The 18,027-nt window shown below is 50.2% G+C and overlaps 1 protein-coding gene across 2 annotated transcripts in view; it reads right to left on the bottom strand.

Moving 5' to 3' along the window:
• Window positions 1–452: 452 nt before the first annotated feature.
• Window positions 453–18,027, bottom strand: part of SPI1 (Spi-1 proto-oncogene) — a 25,881-nt gene continuing 8,306 nt past the window's right edge. For both annotated transcript variants that reach the window (XM_017853733.1, XM_017853734.1), the window contains exons 3-5: window positions 5,350–5,537; window positions 4,346–4,508; window positions 453–1,139 (exon numbers count right to left, since the gene is read on the bottom strand). In XM_017853733.1, the coding sequence (XP_017709222.1) occupies window positions 820–1,139; window positions 4,346–4,508; window positions 5,350–5,537 (671 nt within the window). In that variant the 3' untranslated portion in view covers window positions 453–819. The remainder of the gene's footprint in view (window positions 1,140–4,345; window positions 4,509–5,349; window positions 5,538–18,027) is intronic.

The following is an 18,027-nucleotide window of genomic DNA, read 5'->3' as shown; positions in this document are numbered from 1 at the left end:
AAAGATCCTTGCCGCTTGGCTTTGACTCCGGATTCTGGTGGACTTCTTCGGGGAATACAGGGTCTGGGCATAACAATATTAGACTCCACATTTCAAGGTTGGCAGGTACTAATTGACCAGAAAATCCAATGTTGTTGCTATGGTCATCATCATCATCATCATCAAATGAGTTCAAACCTCATCAAGGCTTAAAAACAACAACTACCAGGAGTAGAGAGCTTTTAAATAGGATCTGTTCCCCTCATCACAATTGAGGACTTGTTCCTTCCACCAAACTCTAACTCCTGGTCAGGCGCCTGTGTCATTGGTCCTCATGTTCCCAGGGTCCAGCATTGGGTACAGTCCTCAGTAAACACCCGATGCACAAATGACAGAAAGAGAGACGTCGCAGCACACACTGGCCAGAAGAGGTGTACAACAAATTTTAAAAGAGACTCCGTGCTGCAAGAGGATGGATTGAGAATAACTTTACTTGTTTTCTGGGAAGAGGTTAATGGGTGGGAGGGGTGAGAGGGGAGATCCGATTTACACACGGACTTGAGACTCCCAAGGAAGTACCCCGGGTCGTCCTCAGCAAGGTTGCCCCGGTAGGGTCTGACGCCCAGGTGGCCTCCCGGAGCCGGGGCGGAGTCCTGGAGGGAGGCGAAGCGGGATGTGGAGGGGGACTGGAGTGGGAGGAAAGGGCGGGTGAGGCGAGGCCCGGCCCGCCACAGTCCTGCCTCTGGGCCCCGGGAGCGTCCTCCCTGTGTCCGGGCCGGGCGAGGGCTTAATGCTATGGCCAGCCGGGAGGCCTGGCGGGGCCCGGCGGGGGCTGCGGGCTCAGTGGGGCGGGTGGCGCCGCTCGGCCAGGCCCCCACGGCCCAGCACTTCGCCGCTGAACTGGTAGGTGAGCTTCTTCTTCACCTTCTTGACCTCTCCCGTCTTGCCGTAGTTGCGCAGCGCGCGCGCCATCTTCTGGTACGTCATCTTCTTGCGGTTGCCCTTCTGGATTCCCCAGCGGTGCGCCAGCGCCTCCTTGTGCTTGGACGAGAACTGGAAGGTGCCCTTGTCCTTGTCCACCCACCAGATGCTGTCCTTCATGTCGCCGCTGCGGAGCAGGTCCAACAGGAACTGGTACAGACGGATCTTCTTCTTGCTGCCTGCGGGGGGAGGGCCCGGTGGGAGGGGGCCCGGGGACCCACATGGGAGCCGCCCCCACCGCCTTGCGCACACACGGGGACCCGGGGACGGGGTGGCCAGGAAGGGCAGGGGAACGGCTGCCCCAGCCCGCGCCAGGTGTGCACACACAGCGTACCCACACTCACACACACAAACAGCTGCTCGCTACACACACCCGTTCACACACACCCACTCACGCACGCACTCACACACTCCCATGCGCACACACTCGCACCCACACAATGCACCAATCGCATACACATGCTCACACACTCACATAACGCACCCACTCAGCCACACCTGCTTGCACTCATACACACCACGCCCACAGCCACTTACGTGCTCACACAAGGCACCTTCTCCCACTCACGCTCATGCTCACAGTGCACCCACTCACATGCTCACACACAAGCACACACAATGCACATGCTCACACACTCAGACTCACACCCACATGCTCACACACATGCTTGTGCAATGCACCCACACCCTCACACCCGCTCACAACCTGATTGCACCCACATAACCCACCCACTTGCACATTCACACATGACACACCCACTCACACTTGTCACACACACACCCACACATATGCACACAAACACACCCATTCACTAACACACCCACACACACTGGCACCCACATGACACACCCACTCACACGCTTGCACCCACCTGCATGCTCAGACCCACACACTACATCTGCTTACACATTCACAACCCATTCACACCCCTGCTCTCACCTACTCATACACCTCATTCACACCCACTCACATGCACACAAACCCACACAATGCACCCACTCACATGCACAGACACTCAGACCCACTCACACCCCCAGATGCACGGTCACACCCACACAATGCATCTTCTCACACTTATACACATGCCCAGTCACACCCACTCACACATACATCTCACACCAGGTCTCACACACTCATGTGCTCACATGCCTGCTCATACACCTCACACCAGGTCTCTTACATAATCACACCTGCTTACACATGCTTCCACAAACACACACCTGCTTACACATCTCACATTGCTCACCCTCACACCTCACATTGCTCACCCTCACACAAGCCTCTGCTCAACACACGCATGCTTACATACCTCACACCATTCACACACACACCCACTCACACATGGTCACACCTGCCCACACCTGCTCACACACATATTTGCACACACAGACTTCACATACATCACATTACTCACCCACACACATGCCCCTCCTCACTTATGCTCACACACATCACACCATTCACTCACACCCACTCATACTTGCTCATATCTGCTCACATGCTCACCTGTTCATACAACTCACACTCATACATCACACCACGTCTCTCACACACACGCTCACACGCTTATGCTCACACACTCATGCTCACACCTCATATGTGCTCACACCTCACACACCCACTCGTGCTCACACATCACACATTCACACCCATTCACATGCTCACACCTAACAATCGCACCTCACACCTCACACACATGCTCACATCTCTCAGTCACACCCACTCACACACCAGCCCACACATACCCACGCACACATGCTCACATCTCATATGCCCACACCTCACACATGCCTGCTCACATGCATGCTCACACCTCACAGTTGGTCACACACGCACTCACACACACGTTCACACCAGCTCATTCACACCTCATTGACACCTGCTCACTCATATTTCACACCACTTACTTGCACCTCACTCACACCTGCTCACGCATGCAGACACATTCTACTCATACACACCAACTTGCGTGCTTACACATCTTTTCACACACAACCAGACACCCACTTGCACACTCATGCTCACACACATTCTCTCTCACACCCTCTCAGCAGCTCTCACACACCTGCTCACACGCTCACACATCACACCCGCTTACACCCATTCTCTTGTTTTTGAGACTGATTGCCTAGACTGGAGTGCAATGGCATGATCTTGGCTCACTGCAACCTCCGCCTCCCGGGTTCAAGCAATTCTCCTGTCTCAGCCTCCCAAGTAGCTGGGATTACAGGCATTCACCACCATGCCCAGCTAATGTTTGTATTTTTAGTAGAGACGGGGTTTCGCCATGTTGGCCAGGCTGATCTCGAACACCTGACCTCAGGTGATCTGCCTGCCTCAGCCTCCCAAAGTGCTGGGATTATTGGCATGAGCCACCACGCCCAGCCCACTCACACCCATTCTCACACACTCATTCATATATCTATTCTCACACACACCTGTTCGCACACCTACTCACATGCACACCCACTCACACACCCAGGTGCTCAAGCATGCCCTCACCCCCCACATAGACCTGCTCACGCACAGGAACACACACATGTTCACACATGCTAAAACACATATCCACTCACGTACATGCACAAAACTGCTCACATATACACATACATGCTCACACACCCCAGCTCACACCTTCCTGCTTGCACACACCTGCTTACATACACCCTCAAACATGTTCACATCCACTCACACATCCACTGACACCTACACATGCCCATTCACACACTCACTTATATCACACACATCCCTGCTTACATACACATTCACACACACACACTTGCTCACACACCTGCTGTCATACCCCCACTCACACATATCACACACGCCCGCTCACACCCACCCACATATACCATGCTCACATCCCTGCTCACATACCCACACCCACACACTGCTGACACCCACTGACATGATCATACATGCACACCTCACACACGTGCACACAGCTACTCACACACACTGAAATACATTCATATACTGACACACAAACAAACATGGCCACACCCACTCTCATCCACACCAGCTCTCACATTCACCTTCTCACACACCCACTTAGCCACTTGCACACATGCACCTGCCTACATCCGTTCATACACACCCTCACTCTGCACACTTGCTCACACACACCCAGATCTACACACACTCATGGCACAGAGACACACACACACCTGGCATACTTCATGGAGATGCCTGTATGCACTCACAGCAGATACACGCACACACATAGAGACAGCCACAGACAGCCCCACAAAACACACACATTGGCAAACATGCACACACACACACGCAACTCGGCGGCATGGCTGCTGGGTCAGTTGGCCTGGCTGGGTGGGGCAGGGCACAGACACAGCCAGGGTTGGGGCCAGGGTGGAGGGCCAGATGCCCCACCTGTCTCCCCAGGCAGGAGCCCAGGCCCGGGCTCCAGGCCATCCGCCTCGCCGTCAGACACCTCCAGTGGGGGGCTCTGCCGCTCGCCCTCCTCCTCATCTGAGCTGGGCTGGGCTGGGGACAGGGGTGGGTACTGAAGGCACATCCGGGGCAGGTAGGAGACCTGGACAGTAGGGGAAGGAGATCAGAGTTAGGAAAGGTCAGCTTACAGCTCAGGGGGACTGGGAGGGAGGTCAGCTGGGGAGAGAAGGAATGCAGAGGGCAGGGGATGATGGCAGGCACAGGAGACTGGAGGAAGGCCAGGGAAAAGTGGGGCCAGTTGAGGCGCTGCACACAGGGTGCAGGCTGTGGGGCGAGGCGTGCTGACATCCAGCCCACCCAACCCTCCCAGCTGGGCCTCCTGGTTTAGGGCTGTGGGCACCGGGGAAGCGGTGCCTTGTTCTCCTCCCTGCCAAGGTGTTATGTGGGCCCACAGTGGGCTGGGGTCAGAAGTGGGCGTGCTGGGGGCCGGTGCATTGGGTCTGGAAGGGGGTTTGATAGGTGGGGTGATGAGTGGTGGAGGGACCTTGGAGGTCAGTAGGGGTGGTAGAGGTCAGCAGAGGTCACTGATCCAGATTAGGGTCAGTAGGGAGGGTTACTGGGGAGAGGCAGGGTCAGTAAACATGTTCAGTGACTTGGTGTGGGATCCATGAGGGCTAGTGAATGGGGGTGGAAGACAGTGAGGTCCAGGAGGGCCCACAACAAGGCGTTGGGGTGGGGAGGCTCGGTGAGGTGCAAGAATTATCTGGGGACTGTCCATACTCGGGGTGAGACGAGATAAGGGGTGTGGGGTCACGAGGTCACTCGGGGGGTCAGGCGGCAGCCGTTGGGGCTCCAGTCGCCGTTGGCGCTGTGGGGCAGGAAGCTGAGTTGGGTAAGAGCCTGTGTCAGCTTCCTGTGAAGCTCCCGGGCCCCACCACAGGCCTGGCAGTCTCCTGGGGGACGGGGCAGGCGGTGGCACGCACCTGGTGGCCAAGACTGGGATGGGGTGGCACCATGGGGGTGTCGAGGACATGCATCTGCTCCAGCTCCATGTGGCGGTAGAGCTGCTGCAGCTGCGGGGGTTGCACACTCTGGAGCTCCGTGAAGTTGTTCTCGGCGAAGCTCTCGAACTCGCTGTGCACGTGGTGGGGGTGGAAGTCCCAGTAATGGTCTGTGAGGGACAGCCAGGCAGTACGGGGTGAGCTCAGGGTTGGGCAGGGCAGGAAAAGGTTGTAATAACATTAAATAATACTGCCAGGCCATATGGGGCCTAACCATCTCATTTAACGCTCGCCACCTGCATGGTTACTCTAGGACTGCATTTTATAGATAAGGACACTGAGGCTTTGAGCGGCTACATAGCATGCCCAAGGTCAAAAGCATGCAGGTCAGAGCCAGGACTCAGGGCTGAAGCAAAGCTCGTGTTCTCAGCAATTCCATCCTGATTCCCGTGCGGTCACACAGACCAAGTGTCTAATCCTGGCTCTGCCGTTTACTTGCTGTGTGACCTCATGCACATTTGTGGCCTCTAACCTCAGTTGAGTTGCCTGTAAAATGGGGATCACAGTTATTGGGAGGATATGAATGAGTACACATTTGTAAAACACCTTGCACCAGAGCCGGCCCTCAGGGAAAGTTGATTCCCCTCCCATCCTGTTAAAATCTCCTGGCCGGGGCTGGGCGCGGTGGCTCATGCCTGTAAACTGAGCACTTTGGCAGGCCGAGATGGGTGAATCATGAGGTCAGGAGATCGAGACCATCCTGGCCAACATGGTGAAATCCTATCTCTACTAAAATACAAAGTATTAGCTGGGCATGGTGGTGGGTGCCTGTAATCCCAGCTACTCAGGAGGCTGAGGCAGGAGAATTGCTTGAACCAGGAGGCGGAGGTTGCAGTGAGCCGAGATCACGCCACTGCACTCCAGCCTGGGGCGACAGAGCAAGACTCTGTCTCAAAAAAAAAAAAAAAAAAAAGAGAGAGAAACCTCCCACGGGTTCCTGAGCTCCCTGGCTGCCCACAGTTTCTCTCTCTCTCACACACACACACGGCCTTGTCACATGGCCAAGGTGTGACAGCAGTCACAGGGCTGACATTCCTCACACACCAGAACTTGTCCAGGCACACGGTGGCCTTTCCTCTTCAAAGCCATGACCTTAGGCAGTGGCACCTGTGTTCCCGTGAAGTGCCTGGGACCCAAGACTTTCCTGGAAAACCCCCTGTGGGTCCCTTGAGAGTCTGCGGTGGAGTGGACTCAAGTCCAGAGAATAGCCCCATGCCACTGAAAGCCCTGTCTTGGAACTGGGAAAGATCTTCAGCATGAGCACATTTTCCAGGAACAAACACTGCCACACCTCTGTGGGACTTCCTGGATACAATTCAGGGTCCAAAATGAAGCGTGGTAATAAAGTGACAAGATCGGCCGTCTCATGTGGGCCAAAGAGGGAGCCTATGAGACTTCAAGTCCAGACTGTGTCTCTGGGACAAGTCCACCACCAGCCATGCGTGCGTGTGTGTGTGTACTTGTGTACACAGCTGTACACATGTCTGTCTGCTCGCCTCTCTCTTTCTCTCTCACACAAACACCTACTCACACATCCCTAATAGACAATGATGATTTTGGGTTCTGGACTGGATCTCAGAGTACTCGCTTTCTAAACCTGCTCAGTGGTGGTTTTGCAGTGTGACTGTGGACAAGACATTTTTTTCTCCCCGAGCCTCTCATTCCTCAGTCTAAAAGTCAGAAATGCACCTGGGTAGTTACTGAGGCCCTGTCTACATGTATAATTATTTGGCCCCACAGTCCAGACAGTCCAGACTCCCACCTTTAGGAAGCCACATGGCAGAGAGGAGAGAAATGCAGAACTGGGTTCCAGTTCTGGCTCTGCCATTTACCACTGTGTGACAATGGGCAGGTCATTCTATTTCTCCAACCCTCAGTGTCCTCATCTCCTAAATGGGGCTAACAGTTATACCCATCTCACAGGCTTGTTTTGAGACGCAAATGACCTATTGCAAAGTGCTTAGACTAGAACTTGGCACAAAGTAAGAACTTGATAAACATTAACTTCATCATTATCATTATTATTAATAATAATAATAGTTTATTCTAAAGAGCCTAGATTCCCACTGAGTGAGGTTACACCTATAATCCCAGCTACTCAGGAGGCTGGAGAGGGAGGATCACTTCAGCCCAGGAGTTTGAGACCAGCCTGGGCAACATAGTGAGACCCTATCTCTACAAAAAAATTTTTTTTTTTTTGAGATGGAGTCTCTCTCTGTCGCCCGGGCTGGAGTGCAGTGGCCGGATCTCAGCTCACTGCAAGCTCCGCCTCCCGGGTTTACGCCATTCTCCTGCCTCAGCCTCCTGAGTAGCTGGGCCTACAGGCGCCCACCACCTCGCCCGGCTAGTTTTTTGTATTTTTTGGTAGAGACGGGGTTTCACCGTGTTAGCCAGGATGGTCTCGATCTCCTGACCTCGTGATCTGCCCGTCTCGGCCTCCCAAAGTGCTGGGATTACAGACTTGAGCCACTGCGCCCGGCCCAAAAAATTTTTAAAAATTTGCCAGACATGGTGGCACACACCTATAGTCCCAGCTACTTGGGAGGCTGATACGAGAAGACGAGGAGTTTGAAACGGCTGGCAGTGAGGGCTAATGACTACATCACTGGCCGTCCAGCCTGGATGACAGAGTTCGAGATGCGCGCTGTCTCTCCTCTCTCTCTCTTTTTTTTTTTCTGGGGGTGAAGTGCTCAGCTCCTGTTGGCCGCGCAAAAGGCTGGAGTGTAAGTAAGAGGGGCCTTAGCACAAGAAAAAATTTTTTAACCTAAAAAAAAAAAAAAAAAGAGGGCCTGGATTAGCACTTGAGCGAGCATAGAGCAAACGCTTTTTTTTATTTTTTTATTTTTTGAGACGGAGTCTCACTCTGCCGCCCAGGCTGGAGTGCAGTGGCCGGATCTCAGCTCACTGCAAGCTCCGCCTCCCAGGTTCACGCCATTCTCCTGCCTCAGCCTTCCGAGTAGCTGGGACTACAGGCTCCCGCCACGTCGCCCGGCTAGTTTTTTGTATTTTTTTGTATTTTTAGTAGAGACGGGGTTTCACCATGTTAGCCAGGATGGTCTCGATCTCTTGACCTCGTGATCCGCCCGTCTCGGCCTCCCAAAGTGCTGGGATTACAGGCTTGAGCCACCGCGCCCAGCCGCAAACGCTTTTAATACATGTTTCTTTCCTCTTGTTCTCCCTGCTCCTGGCCACCTTAGTCAATGGCCCAGAGAAATAATTTCAGGGGACCATGCCGTCATTGCAGTTGAAGCCCAAGCATGGCATTCATGAGGGCAGGGACTGGTTTTGTTCACCTCTGTATTCCCAGTGCTTAAGTAGACACTTGACAAACATTTCCTGAATGAATGAATGAATGAATGAATTATTGCCTCTTTTTAAAAATAAAAATGTCTTTCTAGGCCAGGTGCGGTGGCTCATGCCTGTAATCCCAGCACTTTGGGAGGTCGAGGTGGGCGGATCACATGAGGTCAGGAGTTCGAGACCAACCTGGCCAAAATGATGAAACCCCGTCTCTACTGAAAATTAAAAAATTAGCCGGGCGTGATGGTGGGCGCCTGTAATCCCAGCTACTTGAGAGGCTGAGGCAGGAGAATCACTTGAACCTGGGAGGTAGAGGTTGCAGTGAGCCAAGATCACACCACTGCACCCCAGCCTGGGTGACAGAGTGAGACTCCATCCCCAAAAAGTAAAAAAATCTCTTTTTAAATTGAGATGGAATCTCACTATGTTGCTTCCAACTCCTGGGCTCAAGTAATCCTCCCACCTCAGCCTCCCAAAATGGTTTTGTTACAGACATGAGCCACCAAGCCCAGCCGAATCCTAGCCACTTAAAAAGCCTCTCAGGCCAGGCGTGGTGGCTCATTACTGTAATCCAAGCACTTTGGGAAGCCAAGGTGGGCAGATCACCTGAGGTCAGGATTTCCAGACCAGCCTGGCCAACATAGCGAAAACCCGTCTCTACAAAAATACAAAAATTAGCTGGGCGTGATGGCAGGTGCCTGTAATGCCAGCTACTCAGGAGGCTGAGGGAGCAGAATCCCTTGAACCAAGGGAGGCAGAGGTTGTGGTGAGCCGAGATCGCGCCATTGCACTCCAGCCTGGGCAACAGAGCAAGACTCGGTCTCAAAAAAAAAAAAAAAAAAAAAATCCTCTGAGACTCTCCTCTGCAAAATTATCTAAACCTGAAGCAAAAACAAAACAAAACTTAATTTGCATTTTCATCCTGCAGTGAGCTAACAAGATCCTGAAACTCTCCTCGCTGTGGGAGAGTTTGCTCTGCTCTTTAGTGCGGAGGCTGTCCTGGGGCTCTGGGATTTGGTGACAGGATTCCTCTCCAGTTGTTGATCCCTGCTTCAGCCTCACTCCTGGCTCTGCCCATTTTTGCCTTCCCCTGCCCAAGTTGGAGTGCCTTGGTATAATGCCGTATGGATCCCGCCTATCAAACCCCCATCCCTGAACCCATTCCCACTCCAGGGCTGGAGGCACCCTGAGTGCATGCACTGCATAGGTGTAGGGTAAGAGGCACCCAACTGCTCTGTTTTCCTCCCCACCCCCACCTGTTCTAGCTCCACTTTAGACCTATGACCTCACTGTGGTGGTCCCAGCCTGAGGCCAACATTTCCCAAAGCTGGTCTCAGTTCACCTTCATCGGTCACTTGGAGAGGCTGGAAAAGCCTGTAAATGTGGGGTCCTGCTGGAGACCCACTGAAGCAGAAGCACTAAGGGGAGCTGGGAATCTGCATCTAAAACCACCCAAGGAAGTTTTGTGCTCACGAAAACTCTGGAATTCCACCCAGGGTCTCCTGAAGGCTGCAACAGAGACTCCCAAATGACAATTAAGGTTTCAGAAGGTCCAATGGTTACCTCGCCTTTACCCATGATTTAGTGCTCAGGCAATTTTGTAATAAATACTGTCTGGTAGGCAGAACTACTCCAAACACGGAGCCCTCTGTGAGAACACAATACAAGGAATCCTTCCTAGGGCAGAGGTCAGCACTCCTGGGCTCTTCAGACCTCATTTCTGGATGACTCTTCGAGAACAAATTGCTTCATTTCTTTGTGTCCCTTCCGTGGGCCACCCAGACCATCCATTCGGGAGCCACCCACATGCCCTCTTTAGCGTGACTCTCAGCTCCTCGAAAGAATATAATGTCATTTGCATAACATTTGGACATGGCTCCGGACCCTCATTTCTACAGACCGATAGGCACCCAACACACAGTAGGTCTCAATCGCTGTTTGATCAAATGATCAACAAAAGCCGGACGCGGTGGCTCAAGCCTGTAATCCCAGCACTTTGGGAGGCCGAGACGGGCGGATCACGAGGTCAGGAGATCGAGACCATCCTGGCTAACACAGTGAAACCCCTCTCTACTAAAATACAAAACTAGCCGGGCGAGGTGGCGGGCGCCTGTAGTCCCAGCTACTCGGGAGGCTGAGGCAGGAGAATGGCGTAAACCCGGGAGGCGGAGCTTGCAGTGAGCTGAGATCCGGCCACCGCACTCCAGTCAGGGCGACAGAGCGAGACTCCGCCTCAAAAAAAAAAAAAAAAAAAAAAAAGATCAACAAAAGTTAGCTTTTAGTGTATTTTTTATACACCAGAGACTGTGCTAAGTGTTCAGTCCACATTATCTCATTTAATCCTAACCCTAGCTCTCAGGAAGTGGCCACTACAGTATAATCTATCTTTTGCATAGGAGGAATTTATGTCTCAGAGAAGTTAAGTCCTTTGAAGCAGATATTGATAGAATCAGGACCCAAACCCACCTGTATCTGACCCCAAGAACTGAAATCTTACCACTACACCATACCACCGCTGAGAAACAAGATGATTAATGAAAAATTTAAATAAGACCTGTGGTGACGCCGAGAGATTTTTTATTTTGTATTTTTGAGATGGAGTCTCACTGTGTCGCCCAGACTGGAGTGCAGTGGCACCATTTTGGCTCACTGCAACCTCTGTCTCCTGGGTTCAAGTGATTCTTCTGCCTCAGCCTCCCAAGTAGCCGGAGCTACAGGCGCGTGCCACCCCGCCTGAATAATTTTTGTATTTCTGGTAGAAATGGGGTTTCACCATGTTGGCCAGGCCAGTCTCAAACTCCTGACCTTGTGATCTGCCCGCCTTGGCCTTCCAAAGTGCTGGGATTACAGGCATGAGCCACTGCACCCAGCCAACACTGAGAGATTTTCATGACTACTTTTATCCACCTGACCACCATCATTACCCATCACCTGTCATTCTTCATCCAACCTACATCCATCTGTCATCCCCCCAATGTCCACCCATCCTTCATCCATCCATTCATCATGGAACCATTTTCCATCCAGCTATCATCCAGCCAGCCAGAAATGACCCATTCATCTTCATCTCTCATTTCCTCCCTCTAAACCAGTTCTCAATCTGGGGCCAAAGTCCTACCCACACAAGCCTAGTCTTACTCAGTTTTTTGGTGTCACTAACACCTGTACGTCATGAGTATAAAAATAAAATCATATTCAAAACAACCCCACAAAAAATGTCAAGCCTTAAGTGTCATTCAGCTGACCTTATCTCCTCAGAACAGAACCTCCAGCCTGAAGCCCTGGGCTCTTCCCAGGGGAACAAAAGTGTGATCAAAACAGAGAAGAAAGATGAGGAATCAAGAAAGGAAGGGCCAAGAAAAAACCTTCTCAGAAGATCATAGACCACTAGACTAGGGCTCCCGAAGCCCAGCCTCTCCTGAAAATTATTCAGACATAGAAACAGGCTCAGAGGTTGAGGCGGGTGGATCACCTGACATTAGGAGTTCGAGACCAGCCTGGCCAACATGGTGAAACCCTATCTCTACTAAAAATAGAAAACAATTAGCTGGACGTGGTGACAGGTGCCTGTAATCCCAGCTACTCGGGAGACTGTGTCAGGAGAATCGCTTGAACCCAGGAGTCAGAGGTTGCAGTGAGCCAAGATCGCACCATTGCGCTCCAGCCTGGATGACAAGAGTGGAACACTGTTTCAAAACAGAAAAAAGAAAGAAACAGGCTCAGAGAATAGAGAAAGAGAACTGAAGGTTTCATGGCACTTGTTACTCTCTACCTTGGATTCTAATTATTATAGTTTTAATTCTTTCCCTTGTTACAAAGATGGATCTTGCAGAACCTGTGTTTTATTCATTCCACGGCATCCAGCAATGTGCCTGGCATATTGCCTATTAGACAGATAGGCTGGTGCAAGATGGAGGGCTTGGTAGGTAGAGGGAAGGACAGTTGGAAAGGTGGCTAAGTGGATGATTAGATGGGTGTGTGAATAAATTAATGAATGGGTAGATGGTTAGTGTTATGAAAGGATGAAGAAGTATATGGAAATTGGATGGATGGATGGATGGATGGATGGATGGATGGATGGATAGAATTCACATTTTGGAACTCTCTTTTCTTCATCAATCCTATTGTAGGCCAGGCATGGTGGTTCATGCTTGTAATCCCAGCACTTTGGGAGGCCGAGGTGGGTGGATCATTTGAGGTCAGGAGTTTGAGACCAGCCTGGCCAACATGGTGAAACCTCATCTCTACTAGAAATACAAAAAGTAGCCAGGTGTGGTCGTGTGCACCTGTAATCCCAGCTACTTGGGAGGCTAAGGCAGGAGAATCACTTGAGCCTGGGAGGTGGATGTTGCAGTGAGCCAAGATCATACCACTGCACTCCAGTCTGGGCAAGAGTGAGACCCTGCCTCAAAAAAAAAAAAAAATCCTGTCGTAGATAGCCAATTCAAGCATACTCATTAGGATAGCTACTAGTTAAAAAGAAAAAAGAAAGAAAATAACAAGTGTTGGCGAAGGTGCAGAAAAATTAGGATACTTGTATACTGTTGCAAATGTAAAATGATGCAGCCACTATGGGAAATAGATGATGGTTTATTTTTTATTTTTACTTTTTTTGAGACAGAGTCTTGCTCTCACCCAGGCTGGAGTGCAGTGGGGCAATCTCAGCTCACTGCAAGCTCTGCCTGCCGAGTTCACGCCATTCTCCTACCTCAGCCTCCCGAGTAGCTGGGACTACAGGCACCCGCCACCACGCCTAGCTAATTTTTTGTATTTTTAGTAGAGACGGGGTTTCACTGTGTTAGCCAGGATGGTCTCGATCTCTTGACCTCGTGATCCGCCTGCCTCGGCCTCCCAAGGCGTGTGACCCACCACGCCTGGCCGATGGTTTAATTTTTAATAAAACTAAAAATAGGCCAGGCGCAGTGGCTCACGCCTGTATTCCCAGCACCTTGGGAGGCCGAGACGGGCAGATTGCCTGAGGTCACAAGTTCGAGACCAGCCTGGTCAACATGGTAAAACCCTGTCTTTACTAAAAATACAAAAATTACCCAGGCATGGTGGTGGACACCTGTAATCCCAGCTACTCAGGATTCTGAGACAGAAGAATCACTTGAACCTGGGAGGCAGAGGTTGCAGTAAGTTGAGTTCGCGCCACTGCACTCCAGCCTGGGTGACAGGGTGAGATTCCGTCTCAAAAAAATAAAAATAAAAATAGAATTAGCATATGATCTAGCAATCCTACTTCTGAGTCTATATCCAAAAAAACTGAAAACAGGGTCTTTCCACACCCTTCTTCATAGCAGCATTCTTCACAATAGCCAAACGGCAAAAGCACCCCAAGTGTGGGACGGCTGGGTACACAAAATGTGGTGCACGCATGCAATGGAATATGATTCAACCTTAAAGATGAAGGAAGGCTGGGCACGGTGGCTCACGCCTGTAATTCCAGCACTTTGGGAGGCCGAGGCAGGTGGATCACGAGGTCAGGAGTTCAAGACCAGCCTGGTCAACATGGTAAAACCCCGTCTCTACTAAAAATACACACAAAAGAAATGAGCCAGGTGTGGTGGCGCACGCCTGTAATCCCAGCTACTCAGGAGGCTGAGGCAGGAGAATCACTTGATCCCAGGAGGCAGAGGTTGCAGTGAGCTGAGATCGTGCCACTGCACTCCTGCCTGGGTGGCAGAGTGAGACTCTGTCTCAAAACAGCAAAGAAACAAACAAAAAGCGTAATAAACAATAGCAAATCCTGTGAGCCCTTCAAAATCTATCTTGAATCTGTCCCCCTCTTTCTGTCTCTGTTGCCTTGTCCAGGTCACAACCATCTCTTTCCTGGATTATTTCAATAGTTTCCTCAATGTTCTTTTTTCCAGCTCCTATTCTCGCCTCCTTTCCATCTGCTCTCCACCCAGAGTGACCTTTTAAAAAGCTTATTCAGTTGAACCATGAGACATTGGGAGAAGATACTAAAAACTTCCAGAGAAAGAAAACAAAAGACAGAGACAGAAGGAAAAAAAAAAGCAAATGAAACAAACAGCTAGGTTAATTATGAAAGAAGTTTAAAAGAATATGGAGTAGCATCAGACTTCATAGGAAAACTCTAGTAACCAGAAGACAGTAGAAAATGCTTTCAAATTTCTAAGGGAAAAAATTATTTTCAAACTAGATTTCCATACACAGCCAAACTGTGATTAATCAAGTGACAGCATAGAATAAAAGACATGAGGCAAAACACAAAATAAAACCATCATCACCACAACAAAAACCTCACCTCCCACACACCCTTTCTTAGGATGCAACCATGATAACAAATCTGTACAAAACATTTGCTATTTCCAGGCCCTCTTCTAAGCACTTGACATACAGTAGCTCGTTCAGTCCTTACAGCAGTCCTGTGAAGTTGGTGTTGTCATGAACAAGTTGAGACACAGAGAGGTTGGAGATCTTGCCCATGGTCCCCCGGAGAGCAATAGAGGAGATGGGGGATGAGTTTCAGCAGCCTGGTTTCAGAAGAAGGGTTCTTATCTCCTTGCTACATTGCCCCTCAGAAATATGGGGGTGAGGCCTGGGCACAGTGGCTCACGCCTGTAATCCCAGCACTTTGGGAGGCTGAGGCCAGCGGATCGCCTGAGGTCAGGAGTTCGAGACCAGCCTGGCCAACATGGTGAAACCCCGTCTCTACTAAAAATATAAAAATTAACCGGGCATGGTGGCACACGCCTATATTCCCGCTACCCGGGAGGCTGAGGCAGGAGAATCACTGGAACCCGGGAGACAGAGGCTGCAGTGAGCCAAGATCGTACCACTGCACTCCAGCCTGGGCAACACAGAGAGACACCATCTCAAAAAAAAAAAAAGGCTGGGCATGGTGGCGGGTGCCTGTAATCCCAGCTACTCGGGAGGCTGAGGCAGGAGAATCGCTTGAACCCAGGAGGCTGAGGCTGCAGTGAGCAGAGATTGCACCACTGTGCTCCAGCCTGGGCAATAGAGCAAGACTCTGTCTCATTAAAAAAAAAAAAAAAAAAAAGGAAAGAAAAAGAAATATGGGGATGAGAAAGTACAGGTAAAGAAAGGAAGAAAGGATGCCATGTGGCTCAGCTGAGTAATAGCCACACAGTCATAACAATGGAAAATTCAAATACTGATTTAACAAATATTACCATATACAGTAATGAATTGGGGATGTGTGGGAAAATGTGAATGTGTGTTGTGTGTGTATGTGTGTGTGTGTTGTGAATGACTAAAGTTGAATTCTGATTGTATAAGTAAATAAAATATATCTCAAACTGAAAAATCAAGCTGTTTTGAAAAATCAGGCTGCCTGACACTCAATAATAAGTATAATAATAATAATAATAATAATAAGGCGCTCAATAAATGTTTGCCAATAAGTAATGCTCTAAGTCTCTATTCCACATCTTCATTTATACATTTACATAGCACTCAAATAGAAAGACTGGAGGCTGGGCACGGTGACTTATGCCTGTAATCCCAGCACTTTGGGAGGCCAAGACGGGCAGATCGCAAGGTCAGGAGATCGAGACCATCCTGGCTAACATGGTGAAACCCCGTCTCTACTAAAAATATAAAAAATTAGCCGGGCGTGGTGGCATTTGCCTGTAATTCCAGCTACTCAGGAGGCTGAGGCAGGAGAATTGCTTGAACCCACGAGGTGGAGGTTGCAGTGAGCTGAGATCTCACCACTGCAATCCAGCCTGGGCAACAAAGCGAGACTCCATCTCAAAAAATAAAATAAAATGAAAGACTGGAAAATAGCTTTTATCAATCTGTGATATGCTACATATGTCATGGAGAAATGCAGAGTGGCATGATATGAAATTCCATTTTTGAATGAATAAAATATACATGAGTATGTGTATATACTTACCAACACTTAGGATTATATATGCACAATAAAACGTCTATAAGGATTAACTAAGGTTCTATCAGTGGGAAATGGCATTGAAAAGAGGAGGATGTGTTACTTGATATGCTGTTGTATTTTTTAAGTTTTTGCAGTTAGTATTTGTTACTTTAATAATTAAAAATTAGGCTGGACGTGGTGGCTCACATTTGTAATCTCAGCACTTTGGGAGGCCGATGTGGGAGGATTGCCTGAGCCCAGGTGTTCGAGACCAGCCTGGGCAACATAGTGAAACCCCATCTCTATAAAAAATACAAAAAAATTAGCCAGGCATGGTGGCACAAACCTATAGTCCCAGCTACTTGGGGGCCTGAGGCAGGAGAACTGCTTGAACCCCATAGGTAGAGGCTGCAGTGAGCCAATTGCACCACTGCACTCCAGCTTGGGTGAAAAAGTGAGACCCTGCCTTTTTTTTTAATTTTCGAGATGAAGTCTCACTCTGTTGCCCAGGCTGGAGTGCGGTGGTGCGATCTTGGCTTACTGCAACCTCTGCCTCCCAGGTTCGAGTGATTCTCGTGCCTCAGCCTCCTAAATAGCTGGGACTACAGGCAAGTGCCACCACGCCCGGCTAATTTTTGTATTTTTAGTAAAGACAGAGTTTCATCATATTGGCCAGGTTGGTCTCAAACTCCTGACCTCAGGTGATCCACCCGCCTCAGCCTTCCAAAATGCTAAGATTATAGGCATGAGCCACTGCTCCTGGCCTAATTTTTTTATTTTTAGTAGAGATGGGGTTTCACCATGTTGGCCGGGCTGGTCTTGAACTCCTGACCTCAAGTGATCCACCTGTCTCAGCACCTCAAAGTGCTGGGATTACAGGTGTGAGCCACTGCGCCCAGCCTTTTTTTTTTTTTTTTTTTAAGACAGTGTCTCAGCCAGGCACGGTGGCTCATGCCTATAATCCCAACACTTTGGGATGCTGAGACGGGTGGACCACTTGAGATCAGGAGTTCAAGACCAGCCTGGCCAACATGATGAAGCCCCATCTCTACTGAAAATATAAAAATTAGGCCAGGCTCAGTGGCTCACGCCTGTAATCCTAGCACTTTGGGAGGCTGAGGCGGGTGGATCACCTGAGATCAGGAGTTCGACCAACCTGGCCAGCATGGCAAAACCCCATATCTACTAAAAATACAAAAATTAGCCAGCTGTGGTGGCGGGCGCCTATAATCCCAGCTCCTCAGAAGACTGAGGCAGGAGAATTGCTTGAACCCAGGGGCGGAGGTTGTGGTGAGCCAAAATCGTTTCACTGCACTCCAGCCTAGATAAGAGAGTGAAACCCTGTCTCAAAAAATAAAATACAAAAATTAGCCAGGAGAGTTGGCATGTGCCTCTAGTCCCAGGTACTCAGGAGGCTGAGGCAGGAGAATAGCCTT

The sequence above is a fragment of the Rhinopithecus bieti genome, unplaced genomic scaffold (assembly GCF_001698545.2).
Source record: "Rhinopithecus bieti isolate Rb0 unplaced genomic scaffold, ASM169854v2 scaffold_38611, whole genome shotgun sequence".
Lineage (NCBI taxonomy): Eukaryota > Metazoa > Chordata > Mammalia > Primates > Cercopithecidae > Rhinopithecus > Rhinopithecus bieti.
The sequence above is the reverse complement of the archived record's forward strand: the minus strand, read 5'-3'. Positions and strand labels throughout refer to the sequence as shown.